Source organism: Phoenix dactylifera, chromosome 9 (assembly GCF_009389715.1).
Source record: "Phoenix dactylifera cultivar Barhee BC4 chromosome 9, palm_55x_up_171113_PBpolish2nd_filt_p, whole genome shotgun sequence".
Classification (NCBI taxonomy): domain Eukaryota; kingdom Viridiplantae; phylum Streptophyta; class Magnoliopsida; order Arecales; family Arecaceae; genus Phoenix; species Phoenix dactylifera.
This window is the reverse complement of record NC_052400.1, coordinates 15337512-15363202: the sequence shown is the minus strand read 5'-3', so window position 1 is coordinate 15363202 and position 25691 is coordinate 15337512. Positions and strand designations below refer to the sequence as shown.

Genomic DNA, 25691 nt, shown 5'->3' with positions numbered 1-25691 from the left:
TGAAGTACGAGGAGATGAACGTGAGAAGGGTAGCGGAGTACGTGGGGCGTCCCTTCTCGGAGGAGGAGGAGAAGGATGGGGTGGTGGAGGAGATTGTACAACTGTGCAGTTTTGAGAAGCTCAGCAGTATGGAGGTGAATAAAAGAGTGTATACGAAGTAAGGGAGACAAGCGTGCCGCACGAGTCGTTTTCAGAAAAGGCAAGGTTGGAATTGGGCAAATCATTTGAGTCGTGAAATGGGGAGACGTTGGACCGAATTGTCCAAGAAAGCTGGCTGGATCCGGTCTACCTTCCAAGCATCGTGAATTCTCAGAGACGCTTGGCTGTGCGCGCTAGGTATGCATGCAAAAATATTCTCCAGCCTACTGATGATGGGGTGGCAGCTCGATATTCATCTCTTTTTCATGTATCGCATCTAATCCCATAAAGCATTAAAGCTGTGTTTCCCTTTTGTACGTGTGCGACCATCTTCTTACTTATTCAAGATGCCTTTCATGCAGCAAGGATCCTCTAGTTTGAGATTAATATTTAAATATGAATCTTAAAAGAAGTTATTAAACTAGCTTGTTCTCAAACTGATGTGGTGAAAGGTTGCTATGATTTGTTGCATGGGGGTGGGCATGAGTGACAGACAATTATATGTTGTGCCATTCATGGGTGCCGTACTATTGGACATCTGTCAGGGTAACTAGTTTGAGCTATTCATGAAATGGATGTAAGGTAGAACCATCATCAAATTTCTTGCCTCTGTTTTCATAATTTATTTGGTTACTCTTTATCTTAATTTTAGATAAAATTCAACTTTCTTGGCAATCTTACAAGAGTACCAAGAATTCTCGTCGCCTTCTTCTCTCAAACATGCGGAGGAGCATGAGGCTCCAAGCCAAGGATTGCCATGTCTCCCATCTCAGATGGGCACCGTGTCTGTGGTCTTTTGTCGGACGGTCCAAAACTGTGTGTCTCCACCTTTGAATGGAAGGAGACTGGTTCAACTTATTAGGCGAATTGGTGCGGCAAGGAGGTGGCTGATATCAGAGTTGTTTAGTCTATAATATAGGGGACCCGATAACAAGCACACATGATCAAAGCTTACTGGTTTGGCTTTGTGAAGCAAGATGGTTGGATTATGCATGAAGGAAACCATCTATATTTCCACACACTCTCCTACCAACCAAGAGAAAAAGATTGCCGACGCAGTCATGTTAATTTCTTTTTGACTCTGAAAATAGGATTCAGTTATGACTTTTTCAATCTCGTTGGAATTTAATTCTTTGTTTAAAAGAGAAAGCAAATGCTTCAAATCTTAGCTAATAAGACAGGGTAGTTTCTTGCGAGTCAATGGAGCCATTTCTCATTCTTTTCCCCCCTTCTCTTTCTCACATGGACTGGGAAGGTTAGCGGACAACATTTGGACCCATCTCAGCGTCTTATGATTGGGTCCCCCCCCCCAACACGACACTTCCTTATGACGGTAAAGTTGCCTCACAACATATTATTACTATGATTAGTTGATTACCTATCTTTCACAAAATAATGGGTACACGAGTATCCACTTATTAGCTATATTCCCTTTCCAATGTAGTTAGATAGCTAATCCCCTTCAATATGTGGGAGCCAGTTTCTTATCTAAAAGCTTTCTTAGACAGCAAGGATTATCTAGTTTGAGTTTCTTTTGCATCCTTCGACAAATTCCAACCACGACAGAATTTTTGCAGGTTATTATTATTTTTTTTGGGTGAAAACGGCAATTCATATAGCTCTAACGTGAGTACATCCTGCCAAATCAGAAGAAAGCAAAAAATACAAATATGGCGGTAGCTCTACTGTGGATGTCCAGTGGAACTCCCCGGAGTGTCGTGCAACATAAGAGGCGACCCAGTCTGCAGCCGTGTTCGCCTCCGAAAATGTGTACGGCCTGAAACTCGTCCATCTCCATAGCCAATATGTGCGTCTCCCAAATGAGCGGATGCCCATCTCCATACCTATGAGCACCCCGGATCCAATCTATGACTATGGAGGAATCCCCCTCAAGGTACACCCGTCCGGCCCCGAGCACCCGCCTCGCATAGGATATGCCCGCCCAAGCTGCCTACAGCTCTGCCCCAGCAACCGTGAGACCTGTCGAGCCCCGCCCTCCCGCTGCAACCAAACTCCCAAAATGGTCTCGGATAACAAATCCAACTCTCCCAACCTCCTGTCCGTCGCCACACTGCCATCAAATTCACTTTAAGATAACCAAGGGGTGGGGGTATCCAAGAAACACGGCAAACCTGGACGCTAAAACAGCACTGCGGGTAACCCCAGATGTCCTAGTTATCCCAAGTGAAGACACGGTAGTACAAGAAAAGACCTCTCGGCCTGAAGCACAGCTCTCTTTATCACCATCCTCGCCGAGAGCCTCCTGCCTCAAACAGTCGAGCATTCCGGTCCAACCAGATGTGGTAAGCCAGGTATGCCCTAAGAATCCCCTCCTCCGCAAGCCTAGGGCTCCGCACCGTGGCCCGTAGCAAGTGTATCAGATCGCCTGTGTCGTCTCTACTGAGTGGGGATAGGAGTAGGAGACGACCTCCATATCTCTCTAGCCTAGGGCACTGCTCTTTTTGTCTTATTCAACCAATTATGACATCCCTTCTTCCCCGCTTGACGACCTCAGAACAATACATTTTTGTTACCACGAGATGTATTGGCTGCTGCGGATCATTTGAATCGGAATGAAATTTGGAATGGGTACACTTGACGATATGAATCACTTGAAAAATAAACGTATTCGTTCTGTAGCAGACCTGTTACAGGATCAATTCGGATTGGCTCTTGTTCGTTAGAAAATGCTGGAGATCCAGGACACCAGAGAAAGGAAGCCGCCTTTCTCAATTGGTCCTCGGGAAAGTTGCTCCGGAAAGGAAGAGCTTCTCCCAGTCAGTCTAGAAAACAGAGTGGGAAGGTCCGAGGGAAGGCGGTGGGTCATCAAAAAGTAGTTGAATCGAACGTTGACCCTTGACTTGACAGATTCATCCAATCCAATTGAACCTACACTTTCTAATAATCAATTTGATATACTCGCTACTCTACTCCTCTCGTACTAGCTTCTCGGCAGTGGCTGGGTTTCGATCATGGTCGTTGGGCTTCCTTGATTGTCATATGAGAAGAGTCTGCCTCTCAGTCTGTCTAAAATTCCTACGTGGATAGTAGTATCCGGACACACCTCGCACCCCTGAGGGACCCACATGCCCCGTCTGACTGCATACTCCTGGTAGGAAGGCAGCCCCAAGCCACCTTCCAGATGAAGAGCGCCACTCGTGGATGAATCTGCATCCTCCAGATCCAACCTCCCTCAATCCGTGCTAGCTGGCTCCCTACTGAAAGAGCATGTAGATCCCTAGCTCGCACCTGTGATCGGCCCCGACGGCGCCCCGACCAGCCTGTCAGACTCCCCTGAAATGGCACCGGAAGACCCAAATCATCTCTGCCAGCTGCACCCCAAACACCTCTCGTCAACAGCCCCTCCCTCCATCCGCCCTCATCTGGATCCAACAGGTCACTGACCCTCTGGCCCGTTAGTCGCACCGAATCCACCATGGTCGGCATACGGCTGATCGGCACAGCAGTCACCCAACAATCCTCCAAGACATCGATGGAGCGACATCACGCAATAGCCATCTAATCTTCGATAGGACCACCCCTGCTCTGGCACACATCTCCCGCCACACCAGAGAATGGTGGCGGGCTGCTCTCACACCAGGAAACCAAAAGCTCCATACTTGGCCCTCATCAGTGAGGACCACATACTATCAGGCTCCATGACATACCCTAGCAACCGTGGCGAGCCACTAATGCCTCCCTCTGTACCAGTAAGGACTGCACCCCCAAACCTCCATGTCTAGTAGGCTGGCACACCACCCTGCCCACGCCAGCAAATGAATACCACCTCTATCGCCTTGCCTCCCCAAATTTCTGACTAGCTGCTCAATGGACCTCAGAACTGACACTGGAATGAAGGAATGGGAAAGTAAATAAATGGGAATCGAAGAGAGTACTGACCGCAGCCCAAAGTGACCCTCCCCCATCATAGATAGTGAGTGCATCTACCAACCCTCCATCTCTACCTGAATGCTAGCCTCCAAGTAGGAACAATCTCTCCCGTGCAATCGCCGGCCAGAGAGCGGGACCCCCAAGATCTCATCGAACCATCATGCTCGCCCACCACCATATCTCGCTACATGGAGTGTCTCACCTCCTGTCTGGTCGACGGGCTAAAACAAACTGCGGATTTCGAGAAATTAACTCGTTGACCAGACATGGCACCGTAGTCCTTTAGAACCCTGCCCAGAGCTCGAGCATCCCAGCGTGTCGCACAAGCTAGCAACAGGCAGTCATCCGCGAAAAGCAAGTTGGAAGATCGAAGGGGCATCCACCACTAGCCTGTAAGCCTTCAACTCTTGAGTAAGCACGGTCTGATGCAGCGCTCTGGATAGTGCATCCGCGCAGATGATAAATAGAAGAGGGGATAGGGGACAACCCTGTCGTGCCCACCCGCAGACACAAAGTAGCGAGAAGGCGTGCCATTCACCAGAATGGTAAAGGATGGAGTCCTGACACAACTCATGATCCACCAAATCCACGCCTCAGGAAACCCAAACCCCTACAAAGACTGATGAACAAACTTCCATCGCATCCTATCGTAGGCCGCGGCTCCATATTCAAGCTTGACTCCCATCAAGCTTCTCCTCATCGGGGCCCTCTCCAAGTCAAACATGAACTTCTGGGCAATCATGACATTGTCGAAAATGCTCCGACCTCCTATGAAAGCTCCCTGCTTCGGACTAATCAACCTCGGTAGAATGTCCCGCAACCTGACGGCAAGGATCTTTGCCGTAGCCTTGTACATAGTGGTGCACAGGCTAATAGGTTGAAAGCGACCCGGCTCAGAAGCATACCGCCGTTTGCGGTATAAGGCAATGAAGGTCCGCTGCCAGTCCGATGACATCACTGTTGTAGTAAAAAACTGTTGTATGGCCGCCGTCACGTCCTGTCCCACTATCAACCAGTACCTCCGAAAGAGCAACAGTAGAAATCCATGCGGCCCCGGCGCTTGTCCCCCTCAAGGGACCAAATCGCCTCCCGAATCTGCCTCCACCGAAATCGGTCCTGATCAATGCTGCAGTCTCCTCCTCCGACACCCTCGTCGCGGCATCGACATCTCCACTCGGCCCCCCTCTCCTGAATGCTCTGTCACCTTGCTCTGAAAAAGCACTCCACAATCCTCCGGATCATAGCAGGGTCATCTGACATCTGGCCATCCTCACTCCTGATAACTCTAATCATGTTCTGGTTTCTCCTAATCATCGTTGCCTGATGAAAGAATTTGGTGTTTCGATCCCCCTCTAAAATTCACTGTACCCTGGACTTCTGTCTCCATAGTATCATCCTGCTAGTCTTAAAAGGAATCATGTAAAGCCATGTGTAATTCAATAGGTGGTCATGCCTGATGTAATTTACGAGCTAGCTCTATTATTTTGGATGGTGACTCGACCATGGTCATCAGTTGGATCCGGAGGGGCCAAAAGGGGTGGATGGCCGTGACCACCTATTGCTTCGAGATATCTGGACAATACTGAGCAACGGAGGGGCTTTCCAGGCCAAGCATGGTTTTCGAGAAACCAATAGGGGCTGCAGATTGGGTGGCTACTTATGTAGCCAGTCATTCCGGTAGTACTCTTGTGGGTTGGAGACAAGAGTTGCCCTGGGCGCTCCGAGGCATTTTGTTTTCTAATTTTCTTGGGTGCATCCGTACTCGTCAGGTATGATCTATCCGCTTTAGCAAAAAAAAACATAAAAAATTTTAATTAGTCATCAAAATTTTATTTTCATTGTAATAGAATTCACTCGCCTATCTAAATTCTAACATTATTAATAAAATAAAATATAAAATAAAATCCAAATTATGACTTTCATGCGATCCCAAAATGCTTTGTCCTCCACGATTCATCCACTTGCACAAATCTTAAAGGGCTCGCATACTCTTTCATTTATCCATATGTATAAATTTTAAAGCGCTCCATTCTCGATCACTTAAAGAACTTCATCCTCTATCATCCATATGCTTACACATATCTCAAAATGGTACATTCCCTAACATTTATCCGCTTGCACAGATCTCAAAGCACTTTAATTTGTCATTTATTCATCTGCACACATCTCAAAGCGCCTCATCCTCATCATCCATCTACTAACATAAATATTAAAGTACTCTATCATCTATTCATTCATCTACCACATAGATCTTAAGGCACTTTGCTCTATCATCCATCGCATCTACACAGATCTCAAAGTGTTCTATTCTCTTCTTATCTACTCCACCTACATAGATCTCAAAGGTACTCTGTCCTTTCTTCTTTACCAATATACACAGATCTTAAAGCACTATATCCTATCATCTATCTGCCTGCATAGATCTTAAAGCACTTTGTCCTTTGTCATCCATCCAATGCACATATCTCAAAGCCCTCATCTTCTATTATCCAATTCAATTCTGTATGGATCTCAAAGCACTCTATCCACTATCATTCATTTGTCTGCCCAGATCTCCAAGCACCCCATCCCACCTACATAGATCTCAAAGGCTCTATTTTTTATCATTCATCTGCCTGCACTGATCTCAAAGCACTCCATCTTTTATCAATTGTCCACCTAAATAGATGTCAAAGCATTCCATCCTCTATCATCATCCGCCGCATAGATCTCAAAGCCTCCACCTAAATAGCGCATATTATTATTAGCAAAGGAGTAGGAAAGCTAAACTAAAGAACGACATACAGTGTCCTCCAAACGCATCAGCAACCAGTAAATAGGCTGATGCCTAATTTGGGTGGTAACAATGCACCCTTTTCCCAGCTCACATCAGCTTCAAGACTTCAAGTGCTTTGGAGGCCCACCAATCTGCAACACGATTGCCTTCATGGTAAGAAATGTGAAACTTTGAAAGCCCAATAACCCGCTTCAGCTGCACTATATCATCGAGAAGAGGTTTCATATGTTGCATATTATAATTAGTACCCTGCGTTCGGGGTATGACAGTAGTTGAGTCCTCTTATGAGTCCTCTTATTAAGCCGCTGCTAACTCAGCCTAAGGGACAGGGCAAGTCGAAGTTTTCCCTCCCCCCTACATATATTAAGGACCCATAAGAAATCCCTAATAATGTATCTGGCTTCCGCCAGCTTACGGCTGACCGGGCTATGGAAGTTAACCCTCAGAAAGGTTACTTTAGACTAAAAGCTAATCATGGGCTTAGTCCTGGATACAGAAAATATCAAATACTATATATACATCCAGCCGAAAGTCTAATTAAAAATAAATAGAGTTTAGATCCGAAGTCCAGCCCATGAACAGCTCTACTCCAAAGCTTCGGACCAGAATCCAAAGTTTTAAGATCTTGGCTTTGCCTAACATCTTAATACCAACTATTAAACTGTCGGTTATACTTTCTGGTGGGACTATAGGATTTGAAAAATCCTCAGATTTCTACTTCACCAAATTAGCCAAGCTGTATAAGCGAAAATTGCTTTGATCCCCTACTCCACCTGGGAATTGGATAAGTATTCAACCAATTCCAGCGGAGAATTAGGGATAATGTTGATTTCAACCTAGCCCAATAGTAACACATGTTTGCAATCTCCAGGATGGTCGTGACAGATGTCACACTATTGAAAATATTGATGTTCTTTGCTTCTTTAATAATCGGATATCAACCTTGACAAGTACTTGGCACGTGAAGTATCCATGATTGTGCTTTGTTTCAAAAGAAAAGACAAAAAAGATATGGCTAAAATATGACAAGCTGGAAACCATAGTATCTCACTCTCCCTCTCCCTCTCCCTCTCCTTCTCCCTCTCCTCGCTAGGGATTGCCATGTCTCCCTTCTCAGATGGGGCCCATGCCTGTGGACTTTTGTGAGATTGTCCAAAACTCTCTATGCGTCCACCTTTGAATGGAAGGAGACTACAAGAATGGTGATTGGTGCGGTAAGGAGGTGGTTGAATGTCAGACTTGCATAGCCTATAATATACAAAACATGCAATAAATGTTTGCCGGGTCACGAAATCTTTCACGAGGGATGCAATATTTGCCATGCCGTGTTGACAATAAATGTTTGTCAGGATTATATCAATAATGGCTTTTGTATCCTTCCATATGTCATGGCCATCCATGACCATAGAAGGATGTTTACTTCTTGCCCGAGCCCCAAGGAAGGATTCATACAGCTGAATCGTAAATAAACAAACTGGCTAGAAACAAGTTCACATCTTCCCCCTTACTTGTTGCCTATCCCATCATCCACGAGATTAAATAACATAACAAGGCCTTCCATTTGATGAGCTTACCTTCAAATATGGAAAAACACGCCAATGGTTGGTAGTGGATACTTATTATCATGCCGACTCTTTTCAATATGATGCTTGGCATATTTAATAAAAAAGCATCCACTTATTAGCTATATTCTCTTTCCAATGTAGTTAATTAGCCAATCCCCTAGGAACCAACTTCTTATCTCAATGCTTTCATAGGCAGCAAGAATTATCGAGTTGGAGGATCTTTTAAGTCTTTTGACTAATTCCACCCCAGAATAAATATAACATGATATAACATATAGGCAACCTGGCCCATGTAGCAGAATTTAATTAAGTGGCAAAAAAAATAGTAGATCATTTTCATTTCAAATAAAAAATGATTGAAATGCTAAGATAAGAAGCCGATTATTTTCATTTTTGAAACTTCCAGCACTAAGTTTCTCAAAATTTGGAAAAACTCACACTTTTGGAGAACAGAATAGTAAAAATTTCGTTCACAAAACATGTTATTACCATGATTAGTTGATTTCGTTCACAAAACATATTATTATTTATTTATTATTTATATATTTTTCAATGTAGTTAGGTAGCCAATCTCCTTCAATATGCAGGAACGAGCTTCTTATTTAAAGGCTTTCTTAGACAGCAATGATTATACGCCTTGGGTTGTTCGCTGCTAGAATAGAAATAATATTTTGTAACATGCACCACAATAAATAACTCGGCCCGTGCTGCAGACTTTAATTAAATAGTCAAAAAAAGAAGAAGTAGATCATCTTCTTATGAGTATCGAGTAAATAAATACATAAAAGATTAAAAGAGACACCAACAAATAAAGCCGTCTTGCGCCATCATCGGCCCTCCGGTCCACCGCTTTCTCCTCCATTCCCGCGACTTTCTAGAGGTCGCCTTCCCGTTCTTCTAAGCAGCCTTCGTCTGCTCCCCGCCGACCAGATAAAACAGAAAATATTATATCAAAATAAAAGAAATGATTCAAACGTGAGGATAATAAGCTGATCGTCTTCGTTTTTGAAACTTCTAACACTCAATTTTTCGAAATTCAGGAAAAATCACGTCTTTTGGAGAACGGAATGGTAAAAATTCGATCGTTTTGATTTGGATACCATGGGCAAAGGAAGTTTTAGCTGGAAAGGGGAAGGCTTGACGTCGCGCGACGATCATCCTCCTCCTTAAACTTTGATTACTTGTTCTTGAACTTCTGAAAGTCAGCCTCCAAGACGTCGCAATCTCTACCATGGGCTGGTACGTTTGTCTCATAACTCTTCTTCGCCGCTCTGTTCTTTCTGAAATCCGACCACAATCCGACCACAAGTAGCCGACAATCATCCATCGAGACCACCGAGAGTGAGAAAGAGAAGACGAGGGAGAGATCCCATCGAAGGAGGGATGCTCTACCCAAAAAATAAAAAATAAGGGTGAAAAATTCTGAAACGGGATTACAATATTACATGCCACGCAAAAAAAAAAAAAAAAAAAGGCCCGGGGACAGGCCGTGCGTCTCCCTCCACCATACTCAAAAAAAAAAAAACGATCAATTCCATCAAATCAGACCCCACCTGATGGCGCAAGTAATAATATTCTGTCCCATTCTTTAACTTCATATATAGAGCCGTATCGCTGGCATTGTAGCTGCAGAGAGGGCGATCCAGTGTCTCGACCAGGAAAACCAACAGCCCCAGAGTCTAATGGATTTTTCTCTTCCTTCCAATCCTCAAGGGAATCCTCAAGAGGGGAGAGGCGAAGTCTCCACCAAGGAGCACAACGATCACCTATCCTCGCTGCCAAGGCAAAGAGGATTTCTACGTCCCATCAGAATGTACAAAGGGTTTTGGGTCACTGAAAGTTTGCTTCCCCGCGTGTTGGCCCTCCAAGATCACTTCAAGCCTCGTCCCTCCGACCTCATCCTCGTCACCCAGCCCAAATCCGGCACCACCTGGCTTAAAGCCCTCTTGTTCGCTATCATGAACCGCACCAACTACACCTTTGCTCAACACCCTCTCCTCACCCGCAACCCCCATGAGTGTGTGCCCTTCTTAGAGATCCCCTTTCGCAATCGATTCTCCGATCTGGAGGCGATCCCTCCGCCGAGGCTCCTCGCCACGCACTTGCCTTACTCCATATTGGCGTCCTCTGTGGCTGACTGCGGTTGCCGGCTAGTTTATCTATGTCGAGACCCCAAGGATGTGGTGGTCTCGCTGTGGCACTTCGCGCGTAAGGACAGGCCCGACATGCGTCTGAGCGAAGCCTTCGAGTCGTTTTGCGAGGGGGTCTCGTTGTCCGGGCCGATCTGGGATCATATCCTCGAGTACTGGAGGGAGAGCCTGAGGAGGTCCGAGAAGGTGCTGTTCTTGAAGTACGAGGAGATGATGGCCGAGCCGGTGGGGAACGTGAGAAGGCTTGCGGAATTCGTGGGGCGTCCCTTCTCGGAGGAGGAGGAGAAGGATGGGGTGGCGGAGGAGATTGTACAACTGTGCCGTTTTGAGAAGCTCAGCAGTTCGGAGGTGAATAAAAAAGGCATATACGAAGCAGGGGAGATAACTCTGCCGCATGAGTCGTTTTTCAGAAAAGGCCAGGTTGGAGATTGGACAAATCATTTGAGTCGTGAAATGGGGGAGAAGTTGGACCGAATTGTCCAAGAGAAGCTGGCTGGATCCGGTCTGAGCTTCCGAGCATCGTGAATTCTCAGAGACGCTTAGCTGTGCCCACTATGCATGCATGCAAAAAATTCTCCAGCCCGCTGATGATGGGGTGGCAGCTCAATATTTATCTCTGTTTCATGTATCCCATCTAAAGCAAGCTGTGCTTCCCTTCTGTACGTGTGCAGCCATCTTCTTACTTATTCAAGATGCCTTTTCATGCAGCAAGGATCGTCTAGTTTGAGATTAATATTTAATATGAATCTTAAAATAAGTTATTAAACTAGCTAGTTCTCAAACTGATGTGGTGAATGGTTGCAATGATTTGTTGGGGGTAGGCATGAGTGACGGACGTACAGGAGGTTGTGCCATTCATTGGTGCAGTATGATTGGAAATCTGTCTGGTGGGTAACTAGTTTGAGCTATGCTTGGAACGGATGTAAAGTAGAACCATCATCAATTTTCTTGCCTTTGTTTTATTTTTTATTTCGTTACTCTTTATCTTAATTTTAGATAAAATTCAACTTTCTTGGCAACCCTTATCCTTATCCTTTTCTTGGTAATATCTTAAGATTTCCAAGAGAGTTGAATTTTAAAATCTTTCACGAGGGATGCAATATTTGCCATACCGTAATGGAACATACTTCAGATCGAGTTGACAAGGTTCTACCGGAATGGCCCAATTACACTTGATGCTTCCCTGGCGTAGCCCCCCACAATTACAAGACCAATCCCATAAGTCATAGTAAGTTGCGCTCTCGCCAGGTAATCATGGTATACTAAGAATTTGTTTGAAAAATCTAGTTGAATTGGACCGAAATTTTTGTAGAATTATAGATTATGTAGTCTATTTAAGTAAGACCAATATCAAATCAATTTTTCTTCAGCCCAAATTCTATAGGAAGAATATATATATATATATATATATATATAGCTCCCCCCTGCATATATTAAGGACCCATAAGAATCCCTAATAATGTATGTGGCTCCCGCCACCTCATGGCTGACCAAGCTATGGAAGTTAACTCTCGGAAAGGTTACTCCAGACTAAAGCTAATCGTGGGCCAAGTTTGGTTACAGAAAATTTCAAATTTTATATATAGACCTGGCCCAAAGTTTGATTACAAATAAATAAAGTTTAGGCCCGAAGTCCATATCCAAAGTTTTAAGATCTTGGCTCTGCCTAATATCTGAATACCATCTGTCAACCTGTCGGGTCATACTTTTTAGTGGGACTATAGGATTCGGAAAAATTCTCAGATATCTACTTTACTAAATAAGCCAAGCTGGATAGGCCTAGATGGCTTTAATCCCTGCTCCACTTGGGAATTGGATAAGTACTCAACCAATTTCAGCAGAAAATTAGGGATAAGGTGCAACCAAATGTTGATTTCAGCCTGGCCTAGTAGTAACGACATGTCCGCAATCTCCAGGTTGGTCATGATAGATGCCACACTTTTGAAAATGTTGATGTTCTTGGCTTCTTTCATGAATGAATATCAACCTTGACAAGTACTTGGCAACGTGAAGTATCCATAATTGTACTTTGTGGTTAAAAAAAAAGACAAAAAGATATGGTTAAAATATGATAAGTTGGACACCAGAGTGAGTCTCGCGATCTACCTCCCCTCATCTCTCTCTCTCTCTCTCTCTTTTGATGAGATCCATCAGAATGAAAGGCACTATGAGATTCAACTAATTGATGAAAAATAAACAAAAAATGGATTTGATTCGAATTGAAATATATTTTTGACAATTATGTATAGTCATGACCACGCTATCCAACCTCCTCACGAACAACTCTTTCATCACTTTTCGTCATTGTGCATTTCAAATATTTATTTTTTTAGAAGAACTATAACTTTGTATGGTACAATAATGCAATTTTTTAATTAGTAAATAAAAATAGTTTTTTTAAAATTAAAGGTGCGAGCTAATCTATTGATAACTTAATAGTTGTGATGCCATCAAGAGTTATTTTTTTTAAAAAAAATATTCATCAAAATAATTAACTTTTATGAAGATTGTGGTTGTTTTGAAGCTTCTAACACTAAGTTTTTCATTATTCGAAAAAAAATTACATCTTCAGAGAACGGAATGGTAAAAATTCTGTTCACAAAACATATTATTACCACGATTAAATGATTACCTATCTTTCACAAAATAGTGGATACACGAACATCCACTTATTAGCTATATTTTTTTTCCAATGTAATTAGGTAGCAACCAGCTTCTTATATAAAGGCTTTCTTAGACTGCAAGGATTATCAAGTTTGAGTCCAATGGATTTTTCTCTTCCTTCCAATCCTCAAGAGAATCCTCAAGAGGAGAGAGGCGAAGTCTCCACCAAGGAGCACAGCGATCGCCTATCCTCTTTACCAAAGCAAAGAGGATTTCTACGTCCGCTCGGAATGTACAAAGGGTTTTGGGTCCCTGAAAGTTCGCTTCCACGCGTGATGGCCCTCCAAGATCATTTCAAGCCTCGTCCCTCCGACCTCATCCTCGTCACCCCGCCCAAATCCGGCACCACCTGGCTTAAAGCACTCCTGTTCGCTATCATGAACCGCACCAAGTACACCTTCGCTCAACACCCTCTGCTCACCCGCAACCCCCACGAGTGTGTACCCTTCTTAGAGATCCTCTTTCGCGATCAAATCTCCGACCTGGAGGCGATCCCTCCGCCGAGGCTCCTCGCCACGCACTTGCCTTACTCCATATTGCCGACCTCTGTGGCGGACTGCGGTTGCCGGCTAGTTTATCTATGTCGAGACCCCAAGGATGTGGTGGTCTCGCTGTGGCACTTCGCGCGTAAGGACAGGCCCGACATGGGTCTGAGCGAAGCCTTCGAGTTGTTTTGCGACGGGGTCTCGTTGTCCGGGCCGATCTGGGATCATATCCTCGAGTACTGGAGGGAGAGCCTGAGGAGGTCTGAGAAGGTGCTGTTCTTGAAGTACGAGGAGATGATGGCCGAGCCGGTGGGGAACGTGAGAAGGCTAGCGGAATTCGTGGGGCGTCCCTTCTCGGAGGAAGAGGAGAAGGATGGGGTGGTGGAGGAGATTGTACAACTGTGCCGTTTTGAGAAGCTCAGCAGTATGGAGGTGAATAAAAAAGGTGCATACGAATTAGGGGGGTTAACTCTGCCGCGTGAGTCGTTTTTCAGAAAAGGCAAGGTTGGAGATTGGGCAAATCATATGAGTCGTGAAATGGGGGAGAAGTTGGACCGAATTGTCCAAGAGAAGATGGCTGGATCCGGTCTGAGCTTCCAAGCATCGTGAATTCTCAGAGACGCTTGGCTGTGCCCACCATGTATGCATGCATGCAAAAAAATTCTCTAGCCTACTAATAATGGGGTGGCAGCTCAATATTCATCTCTTTTCATGTATTCCATCTAATCCCATAAAGCATTAAAGCTGTGGCTCCCTTCTGTACGTGTGCGACCATCTTCTTACTTATTCAAGATGCCTTCTCATGCAGCAAGAATCGTCTAGTTTGAGATTAATATTTGAATATGAATCTTAAAATAAGTTATTAAACTAGCTAGTTCTCAAACTGATGTGGTGAAAGGTTGCTATGATTTGTTTGCATGGGGGTATTCATGAGTGATGGACTAGCGGTTGTGCCATTCATGGGTGCCGTACGATTGGAAATCTGTCTCCGTAACTAGTTTGAGCTATTTATGGGATGTAAGGTAGAACCATCATCAATTTTCTGGCCTATGCTTTCATATTTTATTTTGTTATCTTAATTTTAGATAAAAATCAACTTCTTTGGCAATCTTAAAATATTATCAAGAATTCTGGTCGCCTTCTTCCTCTAAACATTCAGAGGAGCATTAGGCTGCAAGCAAAAGATAAGAACTTACAGGCCATGCATCAGAGCTCGGAGTCTCCGGTGTTTCGTCAGGAGGCTGTTCGAGCGAGCTGCACTGCCTAGCAGATCTGGCTGACTAAGGATGCTTGCACTTTCGGCGAACGACGTATGTCGCCGTAATTTGTGGTCGAGAGTGCCTGCGTTCAGGCGGCAGAGCTGTGTTACACCATTCCTGTTGGAGGAATCTTGATAGCTTGGGACATCTGGAGCTCTCACTCTGCTTCGACAATATCCCGTACTGTGTTCTTCACCTGGGAGACCCCACCTCCGAGTTTCCTAAAGGTCAACTTTGATGGTTCTGTCCTGGATGGTGGCACGAAGGAAGGCGCGGGTTTTGTTATTCGGGACCCGTCTGCCAGAGTTGTGGCTGCCGGCGATAGTCAGTTGTTTGACACTTCGGTTCCGAGTGCGGAGCTGAGAGCAGCCTGGGCAGGCCTTCGCCATGCCCGGTGCGTCTTACAGGCTAGGTTCATCATCCTAGAGGGTGATTCAGCCACCGTCATCAGTTGCATCTAGGAGGATCCAACGGGTGGCGGCAGTGACCATCCCTTGCTCCGTGACATTTGGGCTATGGCGAGGGATGGATGGGTCTTTCAGGCCAAGCATATTTACCGTAAAGGCAATGGTGCTGCGGATTGGGTGGAGATTGGGTGGCTGCGTATGCAGCTTCTCATTCTGAAGGCACCTTGTGGACTGGTGATGGGGAGTTGCTTTTGGCGCTCCGAGGTATCCTATTTTTTGATTTTATTGGGCGTATCCGTTTCCGTCATATTTGATTTATCCGCTTTAGAAAAAAAAAAAAAAGAAAGAAAAAAAAAAAAAAAAAAGATAAGGATTGCCATGTCTCCCATCTCAGATGGGGCTCATGCCCCTGGAGTTTTGTCAGATGGTCCAAAGTTTTGTCTCCGCCTTTAAATGAAGGGAGTCCGGTTCAACTTATTAGGAGAATTTGTGCGGCAAGGGGTTGGTTGAGTGTCAGAGTTGCTTAGTCTATAATATACGGGCCCAGATAACATTTATTGTAGCGGACGCTCCAAAGCGTGTAATAAATGTTTGTGGGGTCACAAAATCTTTCACGAGGGATGCAATATTTGCCATGCCTTGTTGTTATTTGTCACTTCAGATCCAGCTGACAGGATTCTACAGGATGCTTCCCTGCCGTAGGCCCCGACAATTAAAAGATGAAACACCTAAGTCATAATAAGTTGTGCTCGCCGGGTCATCATGGTATACTAAGGGTTTTGTTTGAAAAATCTAATAAAATTGAACTGAATTTATTATAGAACCATAGATTACATAGTATATTTAAGTAAGCCACGTATCAAACTCAATTCTTCGCCGGCCCAAATTCTGTGGGGAGAAAAAAAAAGATTTATATAGGTTTTTTAATTCAATAGGTCTATAGATTGGATATTTGGATCAGGCCAAAACTAGGATATTCCTTTAGAAGAAAACGGGTTGATTCTATGATTAAACAAAGAGAGGCTCACCGAGCGGCGAAATAGATTGAAAAGAAAAAGTCCGAGGGTTTTGTTTGGGAGAAAGGAAGATGCAATTCTCGTCCTCTTCGACAATTTCTTAGTTCAACAATTTCTTCGGTTTATTTTTGTTTTCGTGCGTGGATCAATCCGATCTGACATTATCAAAAAATTTCATCTGAGTTTTGGAAGATTCGATTTTATATTTGGTTTTCATGTTTTGTTTTTTAAAGTTTCTTTTTGATCGTGTTGTCCTCTCAACATTTTCAAAAAAAAAGAAAAAATTTATGCATTGATCGTATTAATTTTGCCGTGGCTTTTCCTACAGAGGCGGTTGACCTTAGAAACTTTCCGCTATGTACTTTACTTCCTTCCAATTTGGGGCAGTTAAATTTAGACCCCCAAAAAATAAAAAAATTTAATTACCCATCAAAATCTTATTTTCATTGCAATAGAATTCACGGGTCTATCTGGATTCTAGCACAATTAATAAAATAAAAAAATCAAATCATGATTTTTTCGCAATCTGCTTTGTCCTTTGTAATTTATCCACTTGCACAGATCTTAATGAACTCTATACTTTATCATCTATCTATTTGCATAAATTTTGAAGCGCTCGATTCTTTATCACTTAAAGGGCTAGATCCTTTTATCATTCTTCTGCTTATGCAGATCTCAAAGTACTATGTTTGCCTATTTCTTCCTTCTCATCTGCCCTTTGGGGTTCATTTTCAAAATGGTTTAAGAATCATCCTTTTTCATGTCACTTTTCATCTGAACTATATTCTGTCATCTTAATTGAGATTCGAGAGTAGTCTACTCTAGATGGACTGACTGATGACCCATTTCTCTCAAGCTTGTTACATGCTTAGTACCATTTGGCAGATGAGAACCAAATAGGATTTTATTACCATACTGAATGATAACAATAAAAAGAGGAACGTGTTGCGCGTTGTCTTTTTTTTTTTTGTGACTTCTTAGCAGCCCAAACTGCAAGTATTCATGTTCCATGGGCCCTTTCCCTCATTTTCGTATAAAAAATGTAAGCCACCAACTCTCCATTATTGCTATTCTAAAGTTTTTGGGGTCACATTGATTTGGCGGATTTAGTATCTGCCACTAATCAACTTCCTCTTACTACTTTTTTTTTTTCTCGATTTTCTCATCATATTCAGATTCCCTTTTCGTATCAGCTTGTGAATCTAGAAATATTTTGAGGAAACTGGGATTTTTTTTATTTTTTATTTTTTTATGGTTCACGATAACCAGCTGAACAATGAGCTACATTCTGACTACCAAGTAACCCTTCACAAATTCTTTACTTTTATGTTTAGCATCTAGGACGTGCTTCCTCTTATGGAGCATTTCCAGCAATCTTTCTTCTCGTTGTATCATAATTTGCAACTTGAAGACGGTGCCAATTCCAAATGTGGTTGCATCCTAACTATTTACCAAATCATCTCTTGCATATTAATTTGTCTACTTATTGCTGCCTCTTATGATTCCAAACAGGGACTTTGCAACTATGAACTGTCAAGCCAGGCCAACCAAAACTGTTCTAGTAGATAAACAAACCTTGTTTAAGCACTGGTTCTTGAGAGCGCTTCTGGCTTCCGGTCATTCTATTTTTCATCCATGAAAAGAAAAATAACAAGCTCAGCATTTATGAAGAAACCCTGCTGGAAACAAGAAGAGGTTTGCGAAAATGGCTGCAAAAACCAGGATCCTTTTCTTCATGCATTAAGTGCAGAATTACGTCCTCACTCTGCCCATGAGCCAATGATTCAACAGCTTCTAAAGCAGCCATGGCAAGTCCTTCATAATATGACAAGTGTCTCCACTAGTGACTTGCCATTGATATCTAATATGTTCTTCAGCCCACATGGCCATGAGAGTATTGGATCCCATGCATTTCTACAAAGGAATTATCCCTCCTTATGAAACTCGCATGTTTCTTGTTTATCATTAGATCCAGTATCCTGCAGATTGACTTAAGCATTTTAATGTGGTCAATATATCACAAAGTGTTCAAACTACAGTGGCTAGCTGATCTAAAATGATTTGCAAGCTATTCACTCTATAGTGATTTGTTTCCATTTGTTGACATACATGCTCATTTGGAACCTCTCTTTTTTAACGTAACATGAAGGTATCAACACTGGCAATTCTTATACCGTGGTTGATTCGTGCAGATCACATTAGTTATCTAATATATATATATATATATATATCTCGGTTGACTCTGCTACACTTTTTAGCATTAAACACCACCTTCGAGGGGGCTATTATCACAAAACTCGGGATCTGTAAATCTAGCAGCATGTAACCCCTATTTATACTTTTGCCGCTTGGAAGTACAAAGCGTCATCACGAGCATAACCCTCATATCATGATTGGTGACTACTTCTAATGCACTCGATTTCATAAAATAGCATGATGGTTGTTCACTTTGACACCTGGAGGTATTAAGTCTATTCAGGTTTTCATCACATCTTTGTTTGAACTCAAGCATGCACATGATATGTTTACATCAAGGTTGGAACAGAAAGATTAACGAGTCAATATTATTGCATTTATTTAACTCAAGCCACTATTATTTCTTGATTCTATCAACCATTCACTGACATAGACCTCAAAGAACTCCATCCCCTATCATTAAGACTGCAAATTGGTCAATCCGAGACCCAAGCCAGCTCGACCCATGTAGATCCGATCCGATCCGAATTTTAGAACCCACGGGTCCGGGTCGAATTCTAAAAATGGACTCGAATCATTTTTTGGGTCGGATCTGAACGAACGGATCCGATCCTATCCGAATGGACCCAAAGAGAGAGAAAATGAGAAGGAAAAAAAAAGTAAAAGATAGTTCTTTTTTCTTAGTGTGAGTAGTGGCACTATTAGTCCATCAAGATTTTCTCTCGATCTACTATCGGTGGCTGGCTTTTTTTTTTCTTTTTTTCCTTCAGTTTTTTGGTTTCTATTTTTTTTAATTTTTGCAGGGAGGAAGTGAGGGAACACTGAACTGAATATGGGTCATGTGCCAGTTTTCTGCAATGGAATTGGATTTTGGAAGAAGGTCTCGGATTTTTTTTTTGTCCTCGTGAGAGGGGAGCTGGGAGACACAAGTTCCGTCCAATCAGTCAGATAGACAAAAAATAGTGTGATATGAAATTTGGCTTGTAGACCGACCTAGTTGGTAAATCATGGGTCATCCGTGCTGACTGGAGGTCAATTGCAAGTCTTTCAAGTCATGGGTCACCTAGCACCTCATAATTATGATATGACCAAATTAGATTTGCCCAAATTCTTTTCCAAAAGAACAAAAAAAAATTGAATCTCATTCAAACCTGAATCCGACCTGACCCGAATTCGGAGCCGACTCGGATCCGACCCAACCCGATCTTCAACCAGATCGGATCTGGGTCCAAAATTAGAACCTGAACAAAAAATCGGATCGGATCGGAATTACCCAAGACCCGACCCATTTGCACCCCTACCTATTATTCATATATTTGCATAGAACTTAAAGCACTTCCTCTCAATTCATACGAAAACAAAAGTCTCTTGCTAAGTTAGTGGGAATGAGAGTTGTGAGATCTTATAAAAATACCCTTATGTGATAACGTTTTGTAATAGAACATAAACGGTTGGATCAAATTGCAACCAATTTGATGTTTTAGCGACTAATTGATATTTTTAAATTTTTTTAAATTTGAGTATAAATAGCTCAAACTTGGAGGGATGTACCCGTAATTTTTATTTTTATTATTATTTAACAAAAGAGCAGCAAAGCTAAAACTAAAGAACGGCACACAATGACTCCAAATGCATTAGCAACCAGTAAATAGGCCAATGCCCAATTGGGGTGGTAACGAAGATTCCTTTTTCAAGCTCACATCCGCTTCATGTGCCTTGGTGACCCACCAGTCTGCAACACGATTGCCTTCATGGTAGAAATGTGAAACTTTGAAAGCCCAAATGACCCACTTCAGCTGCACCATATCATCGAGAACAGGTTTCATATGTTGCATATTATAACTAGTACCCTGCGTTCGGGGTATGACAGTAGTTGAGTCCTCTTATGAGCCACACTCGAGTAGCTTTGCATTGAAAAACTACTCGACGGAGGCCTTATTAAGCCGTTGCTAACTCAGCCCAAGGGACAGGGCAAGTTGAAGTTTTCCTTCCTCCTACATATATGAAGGACCCATAAGAATCCCATGTATGTGGCTTCCATTTATTAGCTATATTTCTTTTCCAACGTAGTTAAGTAGCCAATCTCCTTCAACATGCTCGAACGAGCTTCTTATTTAAAAGCTTAGACAACAATGATTATCAAGTTTGAGTTTCTTTCATGTCCCCTACTAGAATAGATTTAACATTTTGTAACATGCACCACAACAAGTAACCCGGCCCATGCTGCAGAATTTAATTAAATAGTCAAAAAAAAGAAGAAAAGTAGATCATCTTCTTATGAGGAACTAGTAAATAAATACATATAAGGTTAAAAGCGACACCAAACTAATAAAGCTGTCTTCCGCCATCATCAGCCCTCAGGACCACCACTTTCTCCTCCATTTTCGAGACTTTAATTTCTAGAGGTCGCCTACCCGTTCTTCTAAGCAGCCTTCGTCTGCTCCCCGCCGACCAAATAAAACAGAAAAGATTAAATCAAAATAAAAGAAACGATTCAAACGTTAAGATAATAAGCTGATCGTCTTCGTTTTTGAGACTTCTAACACTCAATTTTTCAAAATTCAGGAAAAATCACATCTTTTGGAGAACAGAATGGTGAAAATTCGATCGTTTTGATTTGGATAGCATGGGCAAAGAAACTTTTAGATGGAAAGGTAAAGGGCTTGACGTCGATGATCGATCATCCTCCTACTTAAACTTCGATAACTCGTTCTTGAACTTCTGAAAGTCAGCCTCGAAGACGTCGTCAATCTCTACCATGGGATGGTACGTCATGTAGCACTTTTTCGCCGCTCCGTTCTTCCTGAAATTCGATCAGAAGTAGTCGACAATCATCCATCCAGACCTCGCAGAGGGGTGGGTTGGCCTTGCGCCGACCGCCGAGAGTGAGAGAAGGAAAAGACAGGAGAGCGATCCCATCGAAGGAGGGATGCGCTACCTAAAAAAATAAAAAATAAAAAATAAGGGTGAAAAATTCTGAAACGGAATTACATCCCACGCAAAAAACAAAAGGCCCGGGGAGAGGCCTTGCGTCTCTCTCCATCATACTCAAAAAGAAAAAAAATAGATAAAAGACAAAAAAAATGCGAACAATAACGATCAATTCCATCAAATCAGACCCCACTGATGGTTTGCTTCGTCCTACATTCATAATGCCTTAAGAGATTATTGGGTACATAAATTCTTTAGATGAGGTCTTGATTGTTACGAATACCTAACTCATAATTCTTGCAATTAAGGGATACTAAAAGTTGAGCCTTTTTAGGGTTATCTACCTGCCCATCATACAAGAAGGTCAGAAGGAAGTGTGGGAGATCCTATATGAGCACGTTTTTAGTAGCACTGGGCATAAAGAAGATCTTGGATACATGAGTCATGACCTTCGATAACATTTTTTGACTAGTCTTTTTTTGATAAGATCCTAAATCGTTACAACTTGAGTTAGAGGTATAATTGTACCATCAAAACTCTATCCACAATCTTTCAAACCTACTAGAGTAAATAATAAGAATAAGCAAGACAAATTTGATATGGCAGGAGAGAGATTAGGCCAAACCTCATTAGTAGAGAAACTCTATATGATGAATTTATGACAAAATAGGTTCCAAAGGAAGGTAGATATATACCATCGAATGCATCCCTACTTTCTACACCCAACAGAACTTGGTGTACAAAGTAATTATCTTGTCAATAACATCTCTTTATACCTCCTGAAGTACACTGCTCTGGTGATGATTGGGTCCCCAACACGACACTTCCTTATGACGGTAAAGTTGCCTCACGGCATATTATTACTAAGATTGGTTGATTACCTATCTTTCACAAAATAATGGGTACACGAGTATCCACTTATTAGCTATATTCCCTTTCCAATGTAGTTAGATAGCTAATCCCGTTCAATATGTGGGAGCCAGCTTCTTATCTAAAAGCTTTCTTAGACGGCAAGGATTATCTAGTTTGAGTTTCTTTTGCATCCTTTGACAAATTCCACCGCCAGAATAATCAATAGATAACGTGCCCTATGCTGTAGAATTTAATTAAATAGCAAAAAACATAGTAGATCATAGGTTGATAAGTTTCTTACGAGTATCTAATAAATAAATACATAAAGATTAAAAGCAACACCAAACAAATAAAGCAATCTTCTACCCTCGTCAGCCCTCACGTCCTCCGCTTCGTCCTCCAATCCCCTGACTTTTTTAAGGTTGTCTTCTTATTGTCCTGTGCAGCCTTCGTCTGCTCCATGCCAACCATATAAGATAGAAAAGATTAAACCAAAATAAAAGAAATGATTGAAGTGCTAAAATAATAAGCTGTTCATTTTTATTTTTGAAACTTCTTGTTACGGGGATTCCCCGAATTTAGTCCCACATCGGCTAATCAGCGAAAAGGTCTGTGCCTTAAATGGGGGGCTCAATAACCTCTTCTCACCGAGGCGCCTTTTGAAGGGCAAACCCGTGAGGGGTGGAATGGGTGGTTCCACCCGGGGCGCCGTCAAAGCGCGGACCCCCGGGAGCGGTCACGATCCTCGATCCCCAAAGCGGACAATACCTCGGTGAGGACGCGGTCGCTTTCCCTGCTCGGCTGGTGTGTGGGCTGTGCTGGTGACGGGGTGCAAATCCCGCATCAGATGGCGCTAGAAGGAGGGCCTGGCCCTCCGCCTATCCAGCAAGGAGCCGACCCGGGCACAGGACCTTCCCGCTGGGGGGTTGTGTTACGGGGGGTTCCCCGAATTTAGTCCCACATCGGCTAATCAGCGGAAAGGTCTGTGCCTTAAATGGGGGGCTCAATAACCTCTTCTCACCGAGGCGCCTTTTGAAGGGCAAACCCGTGAGGGGTGGAATGGGTGGTTCCACCCGGGGCGCCGTCAAAGCGCGGACCCTCGGGAGCGGTCACGATTCCCAATCCCCAAAGCGGACAATACCTCGGTAAGGACGCGGTCGCTTTCCCTGCTCGGTTGGTGTGTGGGCTGTGCTGGTGACGGAGTGCAAATCCTGCATCACTTCTAGCACTCAATTTTTCAAAATTCAAAAAAAATCGCACCATCGGAGCACGAAATGGTAAAAATTATGTTCGGAAAATATATTATTACCATGATTAGATGGTTAACTATGTTTCACAAAATAATGGGTACACGAATATCCACTTATTAGCTATATTTTTTTTCCAATGTAGTTTTAGGTAGCCAATCTCTTTCAACAGGCACGTAGGAACCAACTTCTTTATGTAAAGGCTTTCTGAGACAGCAAGGATTATCAAGTTTGTGTCTATAATGGATTTTTCTCTTCCTTCCAATCCTCAAAAGGAGAGAGGCGAAATCTCCACCAAGGAGCACAGCGATCACCTATCCTCGCTACCAAAACAGGAAGGAATTTTTGTACATCCCCTCAGAATGTACAAAGGGTTTTGGGTCCCTGAAACTTTGCTTCCAGGCATGATGGCCCTCCAAGATCACTTCAAGCCTCGTCCCTCAGTCCTCATCCTCGCCACCCAGCCCAAATCCGGCACCACCTGGCTTAAAGCACTCCTGTTTGCTATCATGAGCCGCACCAACTACACCTTTGCTCAACACCCTCTGCTCACCCGCAACCCCCATGATTGTGTGCCCTTCTTAGAGGCCCCCTTTCCCAATCGATTCCCCGATCTGGAGGCGATCCCTCCGCCGAGGCTCCTCGCCACCCATGCACTTGCCTTACTCCATATTGCCGTCCTCTGTGGCCGACTGCGGTTGCCGGCTAGTTTATCTCTGCCGAGACCCCAAGGATGTGGTGGTCTCGTTGTGGCACTTCGTGCGAAAGCTCAAGCCCGACAGCATGGGGCGGAGCGAAGCCTTCGAGTTGTTTTGCGATGGGGTCTCGCTTGCCGGGCCGAACTGGGATCATAATCTCGAGTACTGGAGGGAGAGCCTGAGGAGGTCGGACAAGGTGCTGTTCTTGAAGTACGAGGAGATGATGGTCGAGCCGGTGGGGAACGTGAGAAGGCTAGCGGAGTTCGTGGGGCGTCCCTTCTCGGAGGAGGAGGAGAAGGATTGGTGGAGGAGATTGCACAACTGTGCAGCTTTGAGAAGCTCAGCAGTATGGAGGTAAATAAAAAAGGTGTATTCGAAGCAGAGGAGTTTACGATGCCGCATGAGTCGATTTTCAGAAAGGGCAAGGTTGGAGATTGGGCAAATCATTTGAGTCGTGAAATGGGGGAGAAGTTGGACCGAATTGTCCAAGAGAAGCTGGCTGGATCCGGTCTGACCTTCCAAGCATCGTGAATTCTCGAAGACGCTTGGCTCTGCCCACTATGTATGCATGCATGCAAAAAAATTCTCCAGCCTCCCATGATGGGGTGGCAGCTCAATATTCATCTATTTTTCATGTATCGCATCTAATCCCATAAAGCATTAAAGCTGTGCTTCCCTTCTGTACGTGTGCGACCATCTTCTTGCTTATTCAAGATGCCTTCTCATGCAGCAAGAATCGTCTAGTTGGAGATTAATATTTAAATATGAATCTTAAAATAAGTTATTAAACTAGCTAGTTCTCAAACTGATGTGGTGAATGGTTGCTATGATTTGTTGCATGGGGGTATTCATGAGTGACGGACTAGAGGTTGTGCCATTCATGGGTGCCGTACGATTGGAAATCTGCCTGGGTAACTAGCTTGTTTGAGCTATTCATGGAGCGGATGTAAGGTAGAACCATCATCAATTTTCTTGCGTCTGTTTTCATATTTTATTTTGTTATCTTAATTTTAGATAAAAATCAACTTCTTTGGCAATCTTAAAATATTATCAAGAATTCTCGTCGCCTTCTTCCTCTAAACATTCAGAGGAGCATTAGGCTGCAAGCAAAGATAAGGATTGCCATGTCTCCTGTTGGTGGAAAAATGGACCACCCCACAAATGTAATTATAGCACCCAAATCCATCAGCAAGCTCGAGCTCATCCTAAGTGATGGAGCTCTTCCGCTCTCGAGCTCATCCTAAGTGATCGGGCTCTTCCGCTCTCGAGCTCATCCTAAGTGATCGGGCTCTTCCGCTCTCGAGCTCATCCTAAGTGATCGAGCTCTTCCGCTCTCGAGCTCATAGACTAGAGAGCCGAGACCAGAGAGCCGAGACCAGAGGGCCGAGACCAGAGAGCCGAGACCAGAAGGCCGAG

The 25691-nt window shown here is 43.4% G+C and overlaps 2 protein-coding genes, 1 long non-coding RNA gene and 1 pseudogene across 3 annotated transcripts; 3 read left to right on the top strand and 1 right to left on the bottom strand.

Moving 5' to 3' along the window:
* Positions 1 to 14: 14 nt before the first annotated feature.
* LOC120112003 (flavonol sulfotransferase-like) lies at positions 15 to 11441 on the top strand. The gene is made up of 2 exons (XM_039130578.1): positions 15 to 134; positions 9975 to 11441. The coding sequence occupies exons 1-2, from the start codon at positions 15 to 17 to the stop codon at positions 11043 to 11045; spliced, it is 1191 nt and encodes a 396-aa protein (XP_038986506.1). The 3' UTR covers positions 11046 to 11441.
* Positions 11442 to 13459: 2018 nt separating this feature from the next.
* On the top strand, positions 13460 to 14278 carry LOC103698934 (flavonol 4'-sulfotransferase-like). The gene has a single exon (XM_008780982.2). It carries the CDS (start codon positions 13460 to 13462, stop codon positions 14276 to 14278), a length of 819 nt encoding a protein of 272 aa, XP_008779204.2.
* A 6405-nt stretch (positions 14279 to 20683) lies between these two features.
* Positions 20684 to 22186, bottom strand: LOC120112053. Its single transcript, XR_005513560.1, has 2 exons — positions 22104 to 22186; positions 20684 to 21485 (listed from the first exon to the last, which is right to left on the bottom strand). It is a non-coding gene; the product is annotated as an uncharacterized LOC120112053 (long non-coding RNA).
* A 1533-nt stretch (positions 22187 to 23719) lies between these two features.
* LOC103701025 lies at positions 23720 to 25008 on the top strand (annotated as a pseudogene).
* Positions 25009 to 25691: the final 683 nt, after the last annotated feature.